Genomic DNA, 18889 nt, shown 5'->3' on the forward strand with positions numbered 1-18889 from the left:
ATGTTGAGGTCATCGATAGGAATCTTGATTACAACATCCTACTAGGAAGACCATGGATATACGCCATGGCAGCTGTTGTGTTGACCTATTTTAGAAAGATTGCATTTCCCTTTCAAGGAGGGATTACAATCGTCGATCAACAAAACTTCCTCCCCAATGGTTCTCAAGTTACAGGAAGCATTCCCATGATCCATGGAAGCCCCCATTCGCTTCAGAATATCGGAGTAGGCCTACTAAAAGATCCTATACTAATGGGAACTTTCGCTCTTCCACCTCCAACCAATTTGGTGGAATTAGTGTCGATAGGAACCTGCAATATGATATCTTCCACAAAGAACTCAGAAAACGATATCAACATGGATCATACAATGGTTTTTCCCCCAAGCCCAATAGAAGTATTATAGCAATCAATGTTTCTAGCATGGGAGGCAAACCCAAATCAATGCTCATCAAGCGTTTGGGTAGATAGGTCTAGAGAATATGGTACCCCTTCAGATCCTTGGTCGCGAGTGCATGGAACCGACGAAGGAATTGTACAATCAATGTTGATTGAAGGGGCACCATGGAATGACTGCCACCATCGTTCCCTTCTTCCGGATTATGAAGAAGATACTCAAGATGACCTTTATCATCCTTCAGTTTTTGAATTCCTATCAAATACTGTAAATACGGTGGATTCCGAGCGAAACTTGTCCAACATTGAAGAGACTATAGCCATAAATATATCGACCAAAACAAATATTGTAGAGAATATTTATGTCGGCAAATGTTGTTCTCCTTCAGAACTAGAAATATACAACGCTCTTTTTCGCGAATTCAGAGATGTCTTTGCTTGGTCATATGATGAAATGCCAGGCATTGACTCGAGTATCGTTGAACACGAAATTAAGATGTATCCAGATGTCAAACCGGTACGACAACGGCTCAGGCAGGTGCACCCCAAGAAAGCCGCTGCCATTAAGGCAGAAGTTGAAAAACTTCTCCATGCTGGTTTCATCTACCCGGTTCCTCTAACCGATTGGGTATCGAATATTGTCCCTGTTATGAAGAAACAGGGGACAATTAGAGTGTGTGTCGATTATAGGGATGTAAATCAAGCTTGTCCGAAAGACAACTACCCTACACCCTTCATCGACCAGATAATTGATGAATGCGCCGGATGCGAAATCTTTTCATTCATGGATGGATTTTCCGGGTATAATCAAATAAATATCCGCCCACAGGACCAGTCAAAGACTGCATTCATTTGTCCGTGGGGCACATTCGCATATCGAAAATTACCCTTTGGTTTAAAGAATGCAGGGGCGACGTTTCAGAGGGCAATGAATTATGCCTTCCACGACATCAAAAACATCGTTCAACCTTACCTCGACGACCTTCTGGCTCATTCGCGAAAGCGGACTGATCATCCGCAGCATTTAAGAGCGATTTTTCTACATTGCCGACACTACAAGATACGACTCAATCCGCACAAATGTGTATTTTGCGTCGCTTCTGGTCGTTTACTTGGCTTTGTAGTCTCCAAGGATGGGATTCGTCTCGACCCTTATAAGGTACAGGCAATCATAAATTTGCCTCCACCTTCGAATTTGCTTCAGATTCAGAAACTCCAAGGGAAAGCAAACTTTCTGAGGAGGTTCATTCCAAATTACGCCAAACTTGCTAAAGGTTATACACGTCTTTTGAAAAAGGAGGTACCCTTCGTCTGGGATCAGGTTGCGCAAGCTTCCTTTGATGCTTTAAAAGATTCCTTAATAAAAGCGTCATTAATGTACGCCCCCGATTATCAAAGAGATTTTAACCTGTATCTGGCTGCAACAGATACAACCATCGCAATGGTTTTAGTTCAAGAAGTCGATGGAATTGAACACCCTATATATTATTTAAGTAAAAACTTAAATGATACAGAAAGCAAATATTCTTATGTTGAAAAACTAGCGCTTGCAGCGGTTCAAGCGATACAAAGATTTCGACACTATGTCCTCTTTCGGAAAACTACCATTCTGTCATATTGCAACCCCATGACTTATATATTGTCGCGACAGTTGCTGGGGGGCAAATATTCAAAATGGATAGCAATCCTTCAAGAGTTTGATCTGGAATTTGTAAAATCCAAGTCAAAGAAAGCTCTAGTTTTTGCAGAATTATTATGCGATCTCCCATTGTTGTCCAACGATGAAACATTTGAAGAATCAATCGTGGATGAGAATTTGTTTCTGATATCTACAAGCAATGAGTGGTATGGAGATATAATAATTTATCTCCAAACCCAAAGGTTTATGCCTAACACCTCTCACTCTGAACAGAAACGTATACGATACCAAGCAAAAGACTACATGATCGTCGGTGATACGCTTTACCGTCGTGGTATCGATACAGTTCTGAGAAGGTGCCTCACCCATGAGGAGGCCGAAAAAGCCCTGAATGAGTGTCATTCAAGGGCCTATTGGGGGCATCAATCTGGATATGCTACAGCACAAAAAATCTTACGAGCATGATACTTCTGGCCAACAATGTTCAAAGACTGCATAACCGCAGTCAGAAGTTGCCATGCTTGTCAAATTTTCGATAGCAAAACCAGAAGACCACCCACACCGTTACAGCCAATAGTTGCTGTTGGGCCATTCGCCAAATGGGGCATCGATTTCATGACATGTAACCCCACCTTGACCGGGGGGCATGGGTATATCATAGTCGCAGTTGACTATTTTACCAAATGGGCCGAGGCGATGCCTACATTAGATAACACTGGTGAAACAGCTGCCCTTTTCTTTTTCAATCATGTAGTCGCCAGATTCGGCGTACCACAGGCTATAGTCACAGATCATGGATCGCATTTTCGCAATCACATGATGGTTGAATTAGCTGCCAAGTTAGGGTTATCTCACGACAACTCTACTCCGTATTATCCGCAAGCCAACGGACAAGTTGAAGCGATCAACAAGGTCCTGAAGCGTATGTTGCAAAGGATGATCGGAGTTCACAAAAGAAGGTGGCACCTAATCCTGTACTCAGCCTTGTGGGCTTACCGAACGTCGGTAAGGAATGCAACCGGGTTCACACCCTTCCAACTGGTATACGGCTTGGAAGCAGTCTTACCTGTCCAGTGCGAAATCTCGTCTCTTAAACTCGCAATCGATCTCCTCCCCAGAACTTCAGAAGAAGAGGCTCGTTTCTTGGAATTAATCCAATTGGATGAAACCCATCGTGATGCCGCTTTGGCTAACGAAGCCCATAAGAAACGAGTCAAGGCGCAGTTCGACAAAAATGTCAAACCCCGTGTCTTCTCGGAAGGTGACTTGGTCCTGCTTTACGACCAAGAATCCGACAAATTGGGAGCGGGTAAATTTAACTCTTTATGGATGGGCCCCTACATTGTTAAACGGGTGTTAGCAAAAGGAGCCTACGAGTTGATGGATTACGACGGAATTCCACTGGCGCAACCTCGTAATGGGTTGTACCTCAAGCGTTACTACGCCTAGTAGTGACCAATATGCTTTTGTTATATTTTTGTTTTCGCTAAGAGTGTTTGTTTTGGTCGAGTAATCCACCTTTTTACATTTATTGCAGATGTCAAACCCATTGGAACCATGTGTTGGATATGCCGACGGAGCGAGTCGTAGTTCGCGGAACCTGTCCTCCGCAGCCTGGGCCATTTTTGATCCAAGCGACGAGTTAGTAAGTTTCAGAGGTGTATGTATTGGTCAATCAACAAACAATATCGCTGAATATAATGCGTTGATAGAACTTCTCTCTGATGTCATCACTCATGGTATACGCCAGCTAATCGTCAGGCTAGACTCACAGCTCGTAATACTACAACTCAATGGTATATATTCCGTCCGAAACCCAACTATTTATCGCATGTTCCTAAGGGTTAAGATTTTGGAAAGACAATTTGATCTTATTCAATACCAGCATATTTCCAGAAACTTAAACACATTAACCGACTCATTAGCGAACTATGTGTTAGATAGACATTTGCAACATTTATAAAAAGAGACACATCATCAATGTTCTACATGTGGATCACATAACTCAATCAGAATAAAACTCCGAAAATCAAAAATACATATATCACTGTTTATGGTTTACATATAATGTTCTGTAACCAAGACAAAATCGGTCACATGACCTAAAAACTCAAAATGCTAGGGGGCACCCTAGTCTAATGATGCTCGTGATAGCAAGTCACAGCCTGTGCGATCATGCGTAAGAGACGAGTCCATCGTCTAGGCACACCAGTAGTATGCCGCTGTAACTACAAAGGTAGCTCGTCGATCCTCACATCTGGAATACCGAGAGTAAGGCTCTCAACCTGCTCCTGCACAGCTGTGAGAGTCTCGACCACATCAAGGTCACGAAGGATAACCCTCCCGGCGGCCTCTCCTGCTAGGGCAGCGGCTGGCACTCTCAGGCGAACTACTAGACGAACAGGACCAACATCTGCATGCACACATGAGTTTGATTAAAGTCTTGATAGAATAAAGCACAAGGACATTATAAATAAAAATAGTAAACAGTGATATGGTCAAAGATTTTACCAATAGCACCCCACTGCTCGCCATCCGGCAGTACTAAATCCGGATCACCCCGGAAGTCCATGCCAGCATATGGATACTCGGCATAAGTCATCTCCTGACGATCAAACCACCTGAAGAAGGTATCAGAAAATGAAATCTGAGACTGGCCAGCATGCCTAGACATATGGTCAACCCATCTCTGCATACGTGGTTCAGTAGGAGAAGGTAAGTCGAGTGCAATGTACTGCGGCTGCATCAATGGTATCTTCTCCAAGGCAAAGGCGGTCAAAATAGAACTGAACCCAAAGTTCTTCAACCTCCCGTCCTTTATCTTGGTCAACTGATTTTTCATCACAAGAAGTACTGCATCACACCAGTTGAATATTTTCGGTTGGAGGCATTCCAAGGCATGCTGCATATAGGATCTGTTGGCTACATGAAGAGACGCACTACCGGCCATCCTACCAAAAGTAAACAGGATAAACCTAAGGGACCTGTCAGTGACATCACGGATGATGATCTTGCCGTCTTTACTCGGCTGAGATCCTTCCCTGCAATACTGGCGAACATAATCTCTCACAGAGTCACTCCCTCGGGCCGAACCTGACAAAGAGATGGGGGCACCCCGCCTCGACAAGCCTGTCAAGAAGTAAATGTCTACTGCAGTCAAGGGGATAGTTTTGCCCCTAATCTAGAAAACTTGATTGATAGGATCCCAAGCATCGAGCAAATACTGCAGTAGGTTGATCTGCTGTCTCATGCTAGAGATACGGAAGAACTTCAGCAAGCCACAGTTCCGCAGTGCGTTCACTGTAACCGGATCATGTAGGGAAATCATGTCCTCTTCTTCATGTTCTCGTTCTCGCCATGTAAGGGTCATTTTGCTCAGAGATCTCTGAAAAACAAACAAGAGAGGAGTTAGATCCTGATTTTGATGAGAAACAGGCAAAAATTTTCATCAAAAACTGTGCAACAAATTCCTTTTCTGCGCCCAACGCACCTGCACAGTGTTCCACCTGCGTTGAATGTCAAACTGCCTTCATACTGGTCAACATTCAGCGCAGGTTTCGATATGCCCAGGGTGCGTTGATGGTAGAACGAACCCATCAAACCCCAGGGGCTCAGAAAAGCAGAGAATGAAGCACAGAATGCAGAAGGGAAACCATGAAATGAAAGAGCTCAGGTTTAGCTCCTACCTGGTCCAGACGGCGCCGAGAATCGTCCACAGAATCTCCCGAAATCAGCTGATGAAAATCAAGGGGGAAGAGGCACCTCCAAAGCTCCAACAAACCAAGTTCAAATGAAATGGTAAAATGAGAGGTAAAAACACTTTTTAATTGCTTTTTACGTAGTTCAAAGTAAAATATTAGCGTTTTAATCTCATTCTCAAGCAAATGTTGTTCATTTCTAACTAGTTTGATGAAGCAATTGAAAGTACAGTACCATCTTTGAAAGGACGAAGCTATTTATGGTAAAAAATCAAAACTAGACCATGTTATCGAGCAGTTTTAGCACATAGTTCATGCTCGTTAAAAAATAAACATAAGACCGAGCAAGTGTTTCAATCCGCATTTAAGCTCGTTAAAAAATGAACTATCCTCCGGTAAATAACCACCGTGAATGTAACATTATCAGCCATTAAAGCCTTGGTCGTGTTTGCACCGTCACCTCCACTTGTACATTGGCCGATCATTCACCTCCATTTGATTGTTTACCCATTTTGAGGAACAGCTGCGAAGAGTGATTTCACTAGCCATCCTTGTGACACTGCCGTGCTTGGAAAACTCCAACCCTTACCTGGAATTTGCTGCTACCCATTTTATCACTCGTTCCTCAAAAGACGAGTCTTCTTTAAGCTCTTTTCATCTGACTCGTAAAATATGAAAAGATTGCCGAGTTTTGGCCTTCCAGCTTGTTAAAGCGACCAGAAGTGCTATCCCTCCTCTAGATTTTAATCTTTTTGGACCTGAGGGATTATTGCACAAAAAGATCGAGCGCTTGTATTGTTCGGCTCGTTAAAACTATCAAAAATTCATCCCTTCTATATTGTTTTATACTTTTTCGGACTTAAGGGATTAGATGACGGAAAAGGACTTCCGGAGTTACCTTTACGTTCCTTTTCAGACTCTCTAAAAATGAAAAGGACCGAGTTATCTTTGTCGTTAAACTCGTTAAAAACATTAATAGCGACAAACTTGTCTTTAGACGAGAACGAGTTTCACTATCGCTAGGCTCGTTAAAACATAGCGATGGGTTTGCCCGAAGGGAAAATTATAGAACAAGCATATGTTATCCTCCTCAAGCTTGACAAAAATAAAGAGGTACTGGTCAGCAATGACTGGGGAAAAATTGGGAAGAAACTCAAAGAATCTTTATTGGTAGCAAGTCGCTCTTGAACATGACACTTCCACTCCGTGCCAGAGTCGGGTTGGGTTGTTTCATTCACCGGTCACATCACCATGGTCTTGCCATACCATCCACATTTGGGGTAAATGCTACCGATCCATCACATAAGTGTCGCCGACATGTTCAAGAGAAGTCATCCAGAGAAGTCACCCGTGTCCCATCCACTACCATACATTATGCTTCATTCTTTCATGACCGCCACCCTGAACCGTATGTCACCAGATCGTTTTCACCTCCATCAAAATCATTTGCTCCGTTCCATGTCATTGATGAGGGATTCATTAAGGCCCTCCTTTGACAGATCGCTTCTTGTCGACATCAACTCATTATCCAAGAAGTTGATCTAGGAACACCCCTTCAGTACTTTGAAGCTTGCATGCCTCAATGGCAAGTTTCTCACTTCCGGCGACAGGTATACATCAATGACCTTCGACCGAAAGATTTTGCGTGGTGTTCGACACCAAGTCCTTTATTCACACCACGTGAATTGTACTGCAGTACCTTGAGGGTCATTATCATTATCGGTGATTCCTCTCGTGCTTGTTAACAGTTTACATCATTGGCTGGTAATCAAGCGATGTCTTTCCATGTTCGACTTCAAAACATTCACATGGATCGACTTGTACTTAGAGTAAAGATCGGACGAGATTGAAGACCCCGAATCTAGTTTCATCCATCCGGGCTGCAATATATATTCAAGAAAAATAAAGACATTGAAATGTACAGCATTGCAGCACAGATAGTCATCCTACCAAAAGGATGATGACTTCACCAGAATCATCAGTCTACCATCAGACGATTGTCTGTCCTATGTACATGAAAATGAATTTATAAAGCTGAGCATGGGAATGCCCGCCTCAGCTAGATCATGAAAACAGTATGAAAATAATGTATTGTATTGTATCTCATTATAGGTCTCCTCTCCAGCATTAGAAGAACTTCGGATCCTCCTAATAAAGCATTTCACCCGATAAACGGCCTCATACTTTAGGGGGCAACTGTTATAGACATTTTTGTGCCTTACATCTTTAAGCATGAAATGTCCATAATCCAAGGGATCCAAAGTCCCTAAAAGTGTTGTTCCTGCCCCTAAAGGAACAAGGTCAACCAATGACAGCTTCTCCCAGAAGTTCTCCACCAAAAACTACTCAGAATCAGTCAAAACAGGATCATTTCAAGTGCTCCACTAGCTGCCTGCGTTGCATAGCACCCAAGTACACTAGCTAGGTGCGTTGCAACGCACCTAAATGCACTACCAGGGTGCGCTGAGCGGGAAATTCCAAATGGCAATGTCATTCCGCGAGGTGGACAGACAATGGAAGCTTCCAGAATCTTCCTCAATGACACTTGCCTCACTGAATTCGACCAAGGATGAGTAAGAGGCTCTCAGCCTCCAAGTGGAAGCAATAACTGACAGAGAGAAGCCACAAGTCAAAACATAAGCTGACTCATCCTCTCTGCTTACATCTATATATGGATCCCTCATCCCAGAGATCCAGAGGCTGGAATTTTGTACTTTGCAGAGAATTGCTGTTGGTTTTGAGATTGAGATTAGTGCATTGGGTGATTTATGCTTTGTTGGAGGTGAGGAAGGGATTCCTTTGCTGGGAGGTAGATGCTGGATCGGGACTCACTTGGTTGTATCTCCTCTTGGACTTTCTTATTATATCAATAAAACTATTTGAGTTTCTCCTACATGCTTGTGTATCGATGATGTTTTGTTATATTTGCATGTTTAGCTTAAATCTGATCCTAAGCTATTTATGAATGTAAATCTATGTCTTTTGTGTAGTTTTCCTCTTCTGTGATCTTGCAGGAACTTGGTGAAGCTGGGCAAGTAAAGGAGCAGGCAGCGGGAAGCGAACAAAGAGGAGAGCGATTGGATCAACAAACTAGCGAAAGACACAGGTTTGTTGCATCCTTCCTCTTCGTTTACATTTCATAAAGAAGAATACGAAAGTATTTTTCCTTGTTTGTTGCTAAGGCACTGTCACACCTTAGAGTGGGATAGGGGTGTTCTGAATAGATACTTTTCCCAACAACAGCATGTACCATGCATTCAGACCTTGGCTATGAAATCACACTTGCAACCTTTTACCTACAATACCTTCCCACTAAAGTCATTGATCCAACCTTCTCCTTATTTTCCTTCGCTTGTCCTTTGCTTTACTTTGCTTGCTTTCTCTCTCCTATTGGAACTCTCTTTCTCTCAAAACTAATTGAAAGCCAAAATTGACAAAAAGATATGAAAGATTTCTCTGATGTCTTTTTATCATTAATGTTTCTTTTTTTTTCCATTTTCCTTCTAATTTCCTTAACATGCAAATTTTTGTGTGTTCACCTTCCTTCTCTCCTTTTTTCCTTTATTTTCATAATTAAATGTCAATTATTGCCTATTTTCATTTTTCAATTCCTTTGCCAATTTCCATATCCATAACTAAACCACAAGTGATTCCCACTATAGTGGTTTCCTAACTTTCAACTTGGAATATGTGTCTCGTGACCTTGGTATTATTTTCCATTTATTATCTTTTATTACATGAAACTTTAACCTGGAGATGTCACAAACCCCTCCCCCTCGGGGGAACATTGTACACAATGTTCTATGACACCTATGACCAACAAACCACTGAAAACAAAAAAAACAAAAACAAAAACAAAAAAAACACATACGCTTACTGGAGCTTTATAACATAGCTCGATGTGGTAGTTACAATAAAAACACATATAATTATGCACATTTTCTTCAACAAGAAAATGAACATACTGTCTAAATAAACATAAATGATTTTTGGAATACAAAGAGAGTGTTTGTATACCTTTACACAAGCATATGTAAAATAGGGACTGATTCTCAAGATAATAGAAAACGTGATAGAGTTCATGGGATGCCTGAAATGCATAATGAGTTAAAATACTCAGAGAAGAAATGAAGAATTTTAAGGAAAAGGATGTTATAGATCATTTTGTCACATATGGTCAATAGGCATTCAACTGGATCAATCAACATCCTTTTACCTCCTTTTCATCATCCTTGCATAAAGCCCTAAGAATGACTCATTCTAATCCTCGAGTTTCAAGGACCAATGCTTCCTAGCCTCCTACTATATAGCGTTGACTACCAGGTTACTCCACTATGGCCTACATTGATTACATATAGGTTTCTCCACTGTGCAGGTACGTTGGTTCTAGAAATTCAAGAAAAATGAGAGAATCTCAAAGCCTCTTCTTCCAGAAGCTTCTAGGATCTATTGTAACCATTTACCTCAGACAAAATTCTTGAATCCTATGTTATTCTACCTTGGAGTTTTCATCCCTTATCCCTTGAGCTCATCCTCCCATCAAGAGTGGATCTCAAGCCCTAATTGATCAAATGATAAGAATTCATGAACTACCTACATCACCTATATATTTACTGCCATCAATGGGCAAGGGGTTGGATTTTGGATAGTGATTCTACCCTTATGTTGTTGATGTGAGAGATATATTTCCATGCATTAGGGTGATTAGAGGTGCACTTTGTGACAAGGAAAGGACAAGTCAACTTGGAGGAGCTCTTTTATAGGATGAACACCTATCTTTGGTTTTAACTCACTCCATTTCTATTAATGCAAAGAGTTCCTTTTTTTCCTATGTATTATGTTATGGTTTCATATATTTCAATACCATGTTGATCTATTGAATAAAGTGATTAGATGACGCTATACAGATTCAGTGGATCGTTGGCTTGTGTTATATGACTGTGCAGGTTCTAGTAATAGTGATTGGAGCTAGGATTGGAGCATTCAAGCCAAGGAAGGAGCGAAGCATATGACAGATTCTAGGTAGGATTCATCCTGTTATCTATTTACTTTAAGGAAAACATTAGTGCCTTTGTCTTTTTGTTGTTTTAGGTCAGTCCACCAGGCATAGGGAAGATATTTATGTCCTACTGATCATGGTGAGAATGGGAAGTAACAGAGTGTGAGGATCCATGGGAGTTGTCAAATTTCATAACTTGCATGTTTTTTTTTCTCCTAGCTGACTACAAGCTGAGGTACTTGTGATATTTTTTATATGACAGGAATAATATGTGGGGCTGCACATTGCAGGTGCTAAGATGGTTGCAACAATGGAGGGGGTGGCAAAGGAGGGAACGAGGCAGTTGGCCATACATGTGTTGGCTTTTGTTGTGGGTAAATATTGTCTTTCCAACTATTGTTGGCGTGGATAAAAGAATTTATAGGAACATGAGGTGACACAGGTATTCCAATGCTTGGCAGATGATTAGGAGATGGATGGAGAGGGAAATATGCTTGTTGGATTGCGATATTTAGGAAATTGGTTTGCAGTAGTTGGTTTAGCTCATCGGATTTAGCATCAAAATAGATAGAAGACCTAGGTATCTTATTCCTTCTCTACTATGGGTTTTGTCCTCTTTCTCTATTATTTCTCCATCTCCCATGACTATGCCTACTAAAAGAGCTCATTCTTTGGAAATAAATTTATCATGTTAACTCAGTAAGCAATATAATAAACAATATATGCATGCTTCTACTATTGTAAGGGAAAATGAAAACTCACAGGGGAAACAATGACTCGGGGAAAAGGGAAAACTCATGTATGTGTCAGTAAGAATACTATGGCATATATTGAACATTGGTCTAAACTAAATAGTAATGAATATAAATCATGACACTACAACCATATGTTAACATACAAGTAATAATTGATGTGTGAGACCCCTTTTCTTGCTAAAACACATGTGAATGGGCATTCAAACTAGCTAGACGATTAAAACATGTGTTTGTGGGGTGATAAAATAATAGACTATGCGTTCTTGTTGAATCAATAAATAATTGATGACTAAGTATGGAAAATATGTAATAACTAGAGTGAATTTGAATTCATGATTATGAAAATACAATGTAAAGGAAATATTTGAAGCTAGTGGAGTGGAAGATAAGTATTAGACTCCCCACAAAGAAATTTTTCATAGCAAGATATATGAAATGTGATTCTCCCATTATCAGGTTCCTCGTCTGGACCTGATACTAGAGTGTCTCAAGGGTCTAGGAATGTTATTTTGTGTTAATTTGCTAATACACTAGGGAGAATCGACATTTTTTTAATACCTCTCACATAAATATCTATGAGATTTAAGGAAATAAATAGGATGGAGCATTTGTATCTATGTGTGTCTTCCTTACTAGAAGAAGTTTGTGCTCTAAGTTAACTGTGATACTTCATGTCGACATAGGGCATGTGGTGAGTTTTTTGAATAAAATTTGTTGTGTGTCAGGGGGTTGATATTTCTATGAGGAAATATAATCATAACCTGAGAAAGATGGGTGCCTTACAATGACGAATTAGTAGGCGAGGGAAACTAGGTTGTGTTTCAGTGGATATGCGATTAAAGTACAATATATATGACCAACACATACAAGATACCAAGGTTATCATGCTCCATGTGAGATATAATGAATTTGGTATGAGGGAGGTATATTTATTAGAGGGATGAGCAGGTGACAATGGGTGTTTGGAAGATGTTGACCGCAGCCGAGGTCCGTAAGGTTGGTCAATGTTGTTTGAATAGAAAAAAGTCGTTATCATATGTCATCACACAGTTGCTACATTTCACCATACACACCCAGTGAATCATGAGTTGAAGAGAAAAAAAACAAGTCATAGACTTATTGACAATATAATGTAGGCATATCCCCTTGTTTGACCCTGGAGATATGATTTTTTTCAAAATAATTTTTTCTTGTACAGATAAAAATAAAATAAACTAGTCATGCATTATATATAATTTTTTTGATAAACGGGGGCAATTATCATGAGGTTGAGAAGCCCCAAGTTTATTTTGTCTTTTTATAGTCTACATACATGCGAGCATCTTGTAGCCATGGATTACCTAAACGATCTAAATGGTGCTAAGTCATTTTTTAGAGGACATCTTAAAGACTAGTAATAGAATGTGTGTGTGTGTGTGTGTGTGTGGGTGTGTATAGATATATATTTACGGAAGCATAAAATTTAGTACTAAAAGAAGGGACAATCACTTAATGACCATGTAGAATGGAACACACCTTGCCAGAAATAATTTGTGGAATACAAAGGGAGTGTTTGTGTACCTTTACACAAGGATATGTAAAATAGGGATTGATTCTCAAGATAACATAAAATGTGATAGATTTCATGCCATTATTGGGCCTTAAACGTCTTCATAAACTTCCAAAATGAATCACTTAAATGTATGTTCAGGTACCATTGTAAAAATGATGAATAGTAAAATCACAATTTGAACCATATTCATATGCATTAAAACTTAGGGCTAGAATTTATGGACATGCGTTGGTGCAACAAACCTATACCCTCCATACAATTTAACGTGTATTTTTGTCGACGGATTTCAATCACATAATTACTTTCAGCAGGCGTTGACAGTGACAAATATGCAAACACAATCCCCTTCAACAAAATACATGATAGGTTTTTGTATGCATTTATGCATTGCTCATGAAGAGATAACTCTTACCCAACATATGAGGTTAAGCCTTTGATCCCATGCAGATGTTGGTAAAGTTAAAACACATATATCACAACATTTCATGATAATATTTGTATTGGAAAATAGCTTTCAATCAATATCCCCTCACTTTAACACACATACACACATATATTCTTAAGGTAGGCCATTCCCACACCAAACTTCATTACATTTGCGCTTGCAAAGAAAGTCTATGGGTATATCCTTTTCTTTAAATATGTATTTGGATATGGAAGGACCCTTTAATATCTTCATTGACCAAGACTGTTGAATATAAGAAACCATAAAAAAATTTAGCATAATATGGTAGAACCACTGTTAATGTCAAGCCTTTGTTGAGGATGCACTAATAGTACATGGAATTCATTAGTATGTAGATTAGAGACTTAGAGAAGTAAAATAATCCACACGGGCTTCACTCAATGAACCTCTGACATATTATGTGCATTCGTGGCATACTAAACAATACCCTTAATTTGACTACATATTATAAAATACCTCTAAAAATCACATTATTTAACCCCCTATCAATACGAACCCAATACACCTTCCCAATTTTAAAAACCCCTACTTTCGCTATATATTTTAGGTTTCCATTTTTCATTAACATTTTTTATACCCCTTTATATTTTTTCATTAACTTTGAGCTCCATTTTCTTTACCTGCTAATATAAAAACCCTTTACACCTTATTATATGATCAATATATTATGTCATTTTCCCTCAATATATATCCCCTAATATGAACACACATGGTATGGTATTGCTCCCCCTGGGAAGCCCCCATGGAATAATCATACAAGTACCTTCATGAAATTATTCTATAAACAAGTGATCATCCTTATGATACCCATGGAGGTAGGACCCCACCTACTGTTAGGTTGATTTTAGTTTTATTTTAGCTTAGATTTGATTAAGGGAGAGACTTAGTTAAGAATCACAATGTTTTGCGAAAATTTTTGAAGAAGTGTGTCAACAGAATTGAGGAAAGAACATTTGAGGCCTTTGCGCCAGAGCCCTTCTTACTCTTAACTCACTCCTTTTTCTTTTAATTTTTTTCGTGGGAGCCACCTTCTAACATTGGCTCTATAAATGTCTGACATCATGGAAACTCACGCAATGAAAGGGAAACTTCTAATACGCTACTTTCTGGAGCCATAAAGAGCCATTATATATTAGATCAATTTTGCTGAATAAATCCTCTCTTATGTCCACTTCGACTAAGACCCAAGTCCACCTTCTATTTGGCCTTGAAGCCTAGTTTGGGTCAAGACCTATGAATCAACCTAACTTGTTCTTGATTTCTTTCAAGATAGATTCAAACCAAAAAATAAAGGGGAGGCTTGGCAGAATATTCCACACCTATTGAATGGCTAGAAGAGCCTTGACATGGTTGAAGTCTATGGTCCACCATTTCAAAATCAATACAGAGGTATCTAAGGACTAGTCCTTCTCCAAAATTTTCTAACAATCTTGCTCTAAATTAAACAGGAAGTAGATACATCCTCTAACCAAATTGTGGAACACAAGAAAATACCCTAGCTTTAACGCCCATGAGGAAGATAACAAGTTCTTCAAAGTAGTGTCACAAATAGAATTGCAACAAAAGTTATTGACCAAAGCTTTGTTCACTAGAGAAGTAATTTCTCCAAACCCCATGTCCTTTCCTACAACCATTGAGACCTTCCTAAGCTTCACTATTATAGACCTCTTAGTAGGCTTGGGGCCTAAAGAGAGATTAAAATGTGCACCGAGATTAGATTTCTCCAACGGCTTATTGTTTTCCTACAGAGTGAAAAGGGATGGAACAAAATCAATGGGGGGAGCATTCAAGGGGATAAAACCATTATCCTTGGGTGGGAAAAGGACCTTTAGGATAGTTCTTCCATTTGTTCATTGTGCTTTGCATTGAATGAATAGCCCATTGAAAGAACAATCACATTAATTGGAGTACTTGGAGCAGCCTCAAAAGACCTCCCAACACCCTTTGACCCTATCGATGTGCTACTTAGAAAATCAAATTGTGGTTCAAATGGTTGACAAGGATACAAACTCTTCGCATAATCCACCTCATCCATTTCCATGTTGGAAAAGTACTTGGACAAGCCCTGAGAAAGGTAGAGAGTAAACCAAAAAAGAAAACTGAATCACTTCACCCTCCCACATGGATCACTAGAAAACAATTCACTTGCCATAATAACATAACCTAAAACCAAATCTAATTGTCATAAGTCTACATTAAAACTTATCCACTAATAAATGATCAAGACTAAAAGATACATATATAAACATAACTTAAAAAAAATACATACATTTAAATTTTTAACATTTTTTAAAAATAAAAAGATATAAAATCATATTGGTAAAAACAAAAATATTCGTATATAGCATTATTAGTACTATAAAAGCGTACAACCTACCATTTAAACTTTGCATAAATATTTTGGTAGTGGCATGCACGAGTGACTAAGTCTAAAGGCCTCCCTTATAAACATTTTCATCAAGTGCATGATTTATGGAATTGTATAAAAATTACAAATTTATTTCATAAACATCTTTATCCATGTAAACGAGTAAGAAGTCTAAATCCATGTATTAAAAGCATCTTCATCTCCTATGGACTAATTAATTACGATTTATTTATTTCGTAAACATCTTCTACATCACACACATCATCACTTGTCCTCTTACGTATCCATTGGCATTACTCGACCAGTGAAAGTGTCATCTCCGTAAACAAATTCATGGCCCACATCATTCCTTTCGGGAAGTTCAAGTTCATGCGGTACTTTTTAAAAAGCGACCCTCACTAATTATGCAAATGTTTACCGAGTCACTGATTTCGTTTGATTTCTCTCCACCAAACGCTTACTGAGTGAAGTCCTTACTGAGTCAAGTCGTGGTCGAACATTGGTATCACATACTCTCCACCAAACATTTCGTTTTATTTCTCTCCACCAAACATTTACTGAGTCAAGTGGTGGTCGAACATTGTCATCACATAATTTCATTTACCATTTCCAAAATACGGCGTGGACTGAGCAAGTGCCAAAGTTTTGCAACAACCGTTACGTGTTTTAATAGAGATATTGAAGAGGAAAATTTGAAGGTTTGAGGCCTATAAATACACATTACCGCCATACAATTCTAAACATCGTTTCATTATCGTTTCCTTTGTTGCGAGTGAAGATGAAGGCGAGTGCAGTCCTAGTTTCAGTTTCAGTTGTATTATTCTTTGCTACCTTTGTTTACTCTGCAGATCCGGATCCCGTTAGAGATTTTGAAACGGGATTGAGTACCTTCACCCTGCGTAACATTTTCAAGAATGGAGATGTTAGTAGCGATACCGGCGGGATTCGAGCTGCAACCAATCCTCAAAACTTTCCTGCAGTCCGGTAATATATTCATATCATTCATATTCACATATTATTTGCTTGTGGAAATATTTTGTTTGTATGGTCTGTACATTAAATTAATTAACGGTGTTAAATTGATTTTGCAGAACACAAGGGCTATCTGTAGTGAGGTTTAAAATGGTTCCGTGTGGAAGCAACCTTCCTCACACACATCCCAGAGCTTCAGAAGTTCTCTCCCTTTTGTCTGGTGGACCCCTTCAAGTTGGCTTTGTTGACACCACTGGTATTAATCCAACCCATGCCAACTCATCTTATTCTCTTATTATCCTGACTTGTATTCACTTATTATTATGTATATATATGATCTGATCATTCAAATTCATTTGTTGTAAATTAATAATTAATTTATATAGGTGCGTCACACATTGACATTCTTTACCCGGGGGATGTTACCGTATTTCCTAGGGGTGTGCTCCATTTTGAACTCAACGTTGGAAGCGTGGAAGCTGAGTATTTGTCGGCACTTAACAGTGAAAATCCCGGCACTTTGGTACGCCTGCATCCAACCAATTATATTTCCATTATAATTTGAAACCTAGTGCTGCAATATATTTCAGATGGTTATTGATTATATCATATCATATTGTTTTATATGATTTCAGACTAGCAGCGAAGCTTTATTTCATATTCCCCTGAGAGCACTGGCAACATCCCTGAACATGGACCAGGGGGCTGTAAATTGGCTGAAGTCAACAGCTCATCGGTACGCTCCTTCTCTGAAGAAAACTGCAAACAGTGGGTGTGTACCCGGTAGAGATATTACGACAGCCTTTTAGTCACTATTGCACTTTATGAATATACTGTAATAAACGGCGCCAGCGCGTAGAAGTGGCCACAACGACTTTTGCGTTTGAATGTTGAAATTATAACGATGATGGTGTACAAATAAATAGTCATAGATTTTGAATTTCATCGTTTGTTCGATCAAATTCTCAATACGTCGAACTTCTATAATCTCTTCCATGTTTAGATACAACTGTACACGCATCTATGCAAAACATTGTTTTGTTCGTTATAAAGTGATTGGATGGTACATTTTTTACTTCATTATAAACTAATAAACTAGCATTTGCACCAGATGTTGCAAAGAAAACGCCGTAAGGCATAAAGTGCGGAAATCCATTATCCATGTAGTGTGTGCATTATTCAACAAGGTGGATCTCTCTAAATTTGTTGCAAACATTTATGTTGTTGCATTGCTAATTTATTTAGAATCTACTACTACCTCCTCTTCTTGGAATATTAAATTTCTTATCACCCCATGATGACAATCCCTCTAATTATTGGCATCACAATTTTTGCACTTTAGTGGCTTTACCTTCAACCTAAAGAAACATGAATTTAAGTCACTCAATTAAAAAGAAATTGCTAAATTGCTATTTATCAGATTTTGAGTAAAAACAATTAATAACTCATATTTACAACACTTTAAATATTTACAACCTATTAAGTCTTGTATTTATAACTCATATTTATAACCCTTTAAAATGAAACTAACTATCTATATTTTTATTAATAATAAAAAGAATCTTCTTTATAAATCTAACACTCACATGCTACTCCTATATATTTATCCCTATATATTTATCTTATATTTAATATTGAGTGTCCATCAATTGAATGACAAGATGAAAGCTCAACTTAATTGCACATTTTTGAACTGCTTTGTGGGAATTCATGTCCCATTAATTTAATGGCAAATTGAAGTTTCAAATACAACACACATTTTATACCAGATTCAGAGAGTTCATGAACAAACTTTCAAGGTTTTAATGGATCTAGGTCATTTGTATTTTCTCTCATATTCTGGGTCGTTTGTATTTTCTCTGATGTTGACTATACTAGCAATTGTCCCAAAAGGTACAAACCTTAATGTCCTTTTAATGATCAAGCCTTATGTGAAAACAAACATATTGATGCACTAGTGTACATTGATTTGTTACATTTGTCTTGGTCTATAATAGAGGTGTAACAAATATGCATTGCAAGGTATGTTGAGAATTTGGTTATCTA

General features: G+C 38.8%; 1 protein-coding gene across 1 annotated transcript; it reads left to right on the plus strand.

Moving 5' to 3' along the window:
* Positions 1-16649: 16649 nt before the first annotated feature.
* LOC149164691 (germin-like protein subfamily 1 member 7) lies at positions 16650-17652 on the plus strand. Its single transcript, XM_089429578.1, has 4 exons — positions 16650-16855; positions 16963-17099; positions 17230-17366; positions 17479-17652. Exons 1-4 carry the CDS (start codon positions 16650-16652, stop codon positions 17650-17652), a joined length of 654 nt encoding a protein of 217 aa, XP_089285704.1.
* The last annotated feature ends 1237 nt before the right edge of the window (positions 17653-18889 follow it).

Source organism: Pinus tabuliformis, chromosome 5_1 (genome assembly GCF_031772625.1).
Source record: "Pinus tabuliformis cultivar Carrire ecotype Pingquan chromosome 5_1, CPIR1, whole genome shotgun sequence".
In the NCBI taxonomy this organism is placed as follows: domain Eukaryota; kingdom Viridiplantae; phylum Streptophyta; class Pinopsida; order Pinales; family Pinaceae; genus Pinus; species Pinus tabuliformis.

What these genes read in the sequence shown, in the direction of transcription:
- LOC149164691 (XM_089429578.1), top strand. Translation starts at nt 16,650, where the DNA reads ATGAAGGCGAGTGCAGTCCTAGTTTCAGTTTCAGTTGTATTATTCTTT. An exon ending in CAAAACTTTCCTGCAGTCCG is followed by an intron (nt 16,856 to 16,962) that starts GTAATATATTCA and finishes TTGATTTTGCAG; the next exon opens with AACACAAGGGCTATCTGTAG. An exon ending in TGGCTTTGTTGACACCACTG is followed by an intron (nt 17,100 to 17,229) that starts GTATTAATCCAA and finishes TAATTTATATAG; the next exon opens with GTGCGTCACACATTGACATT.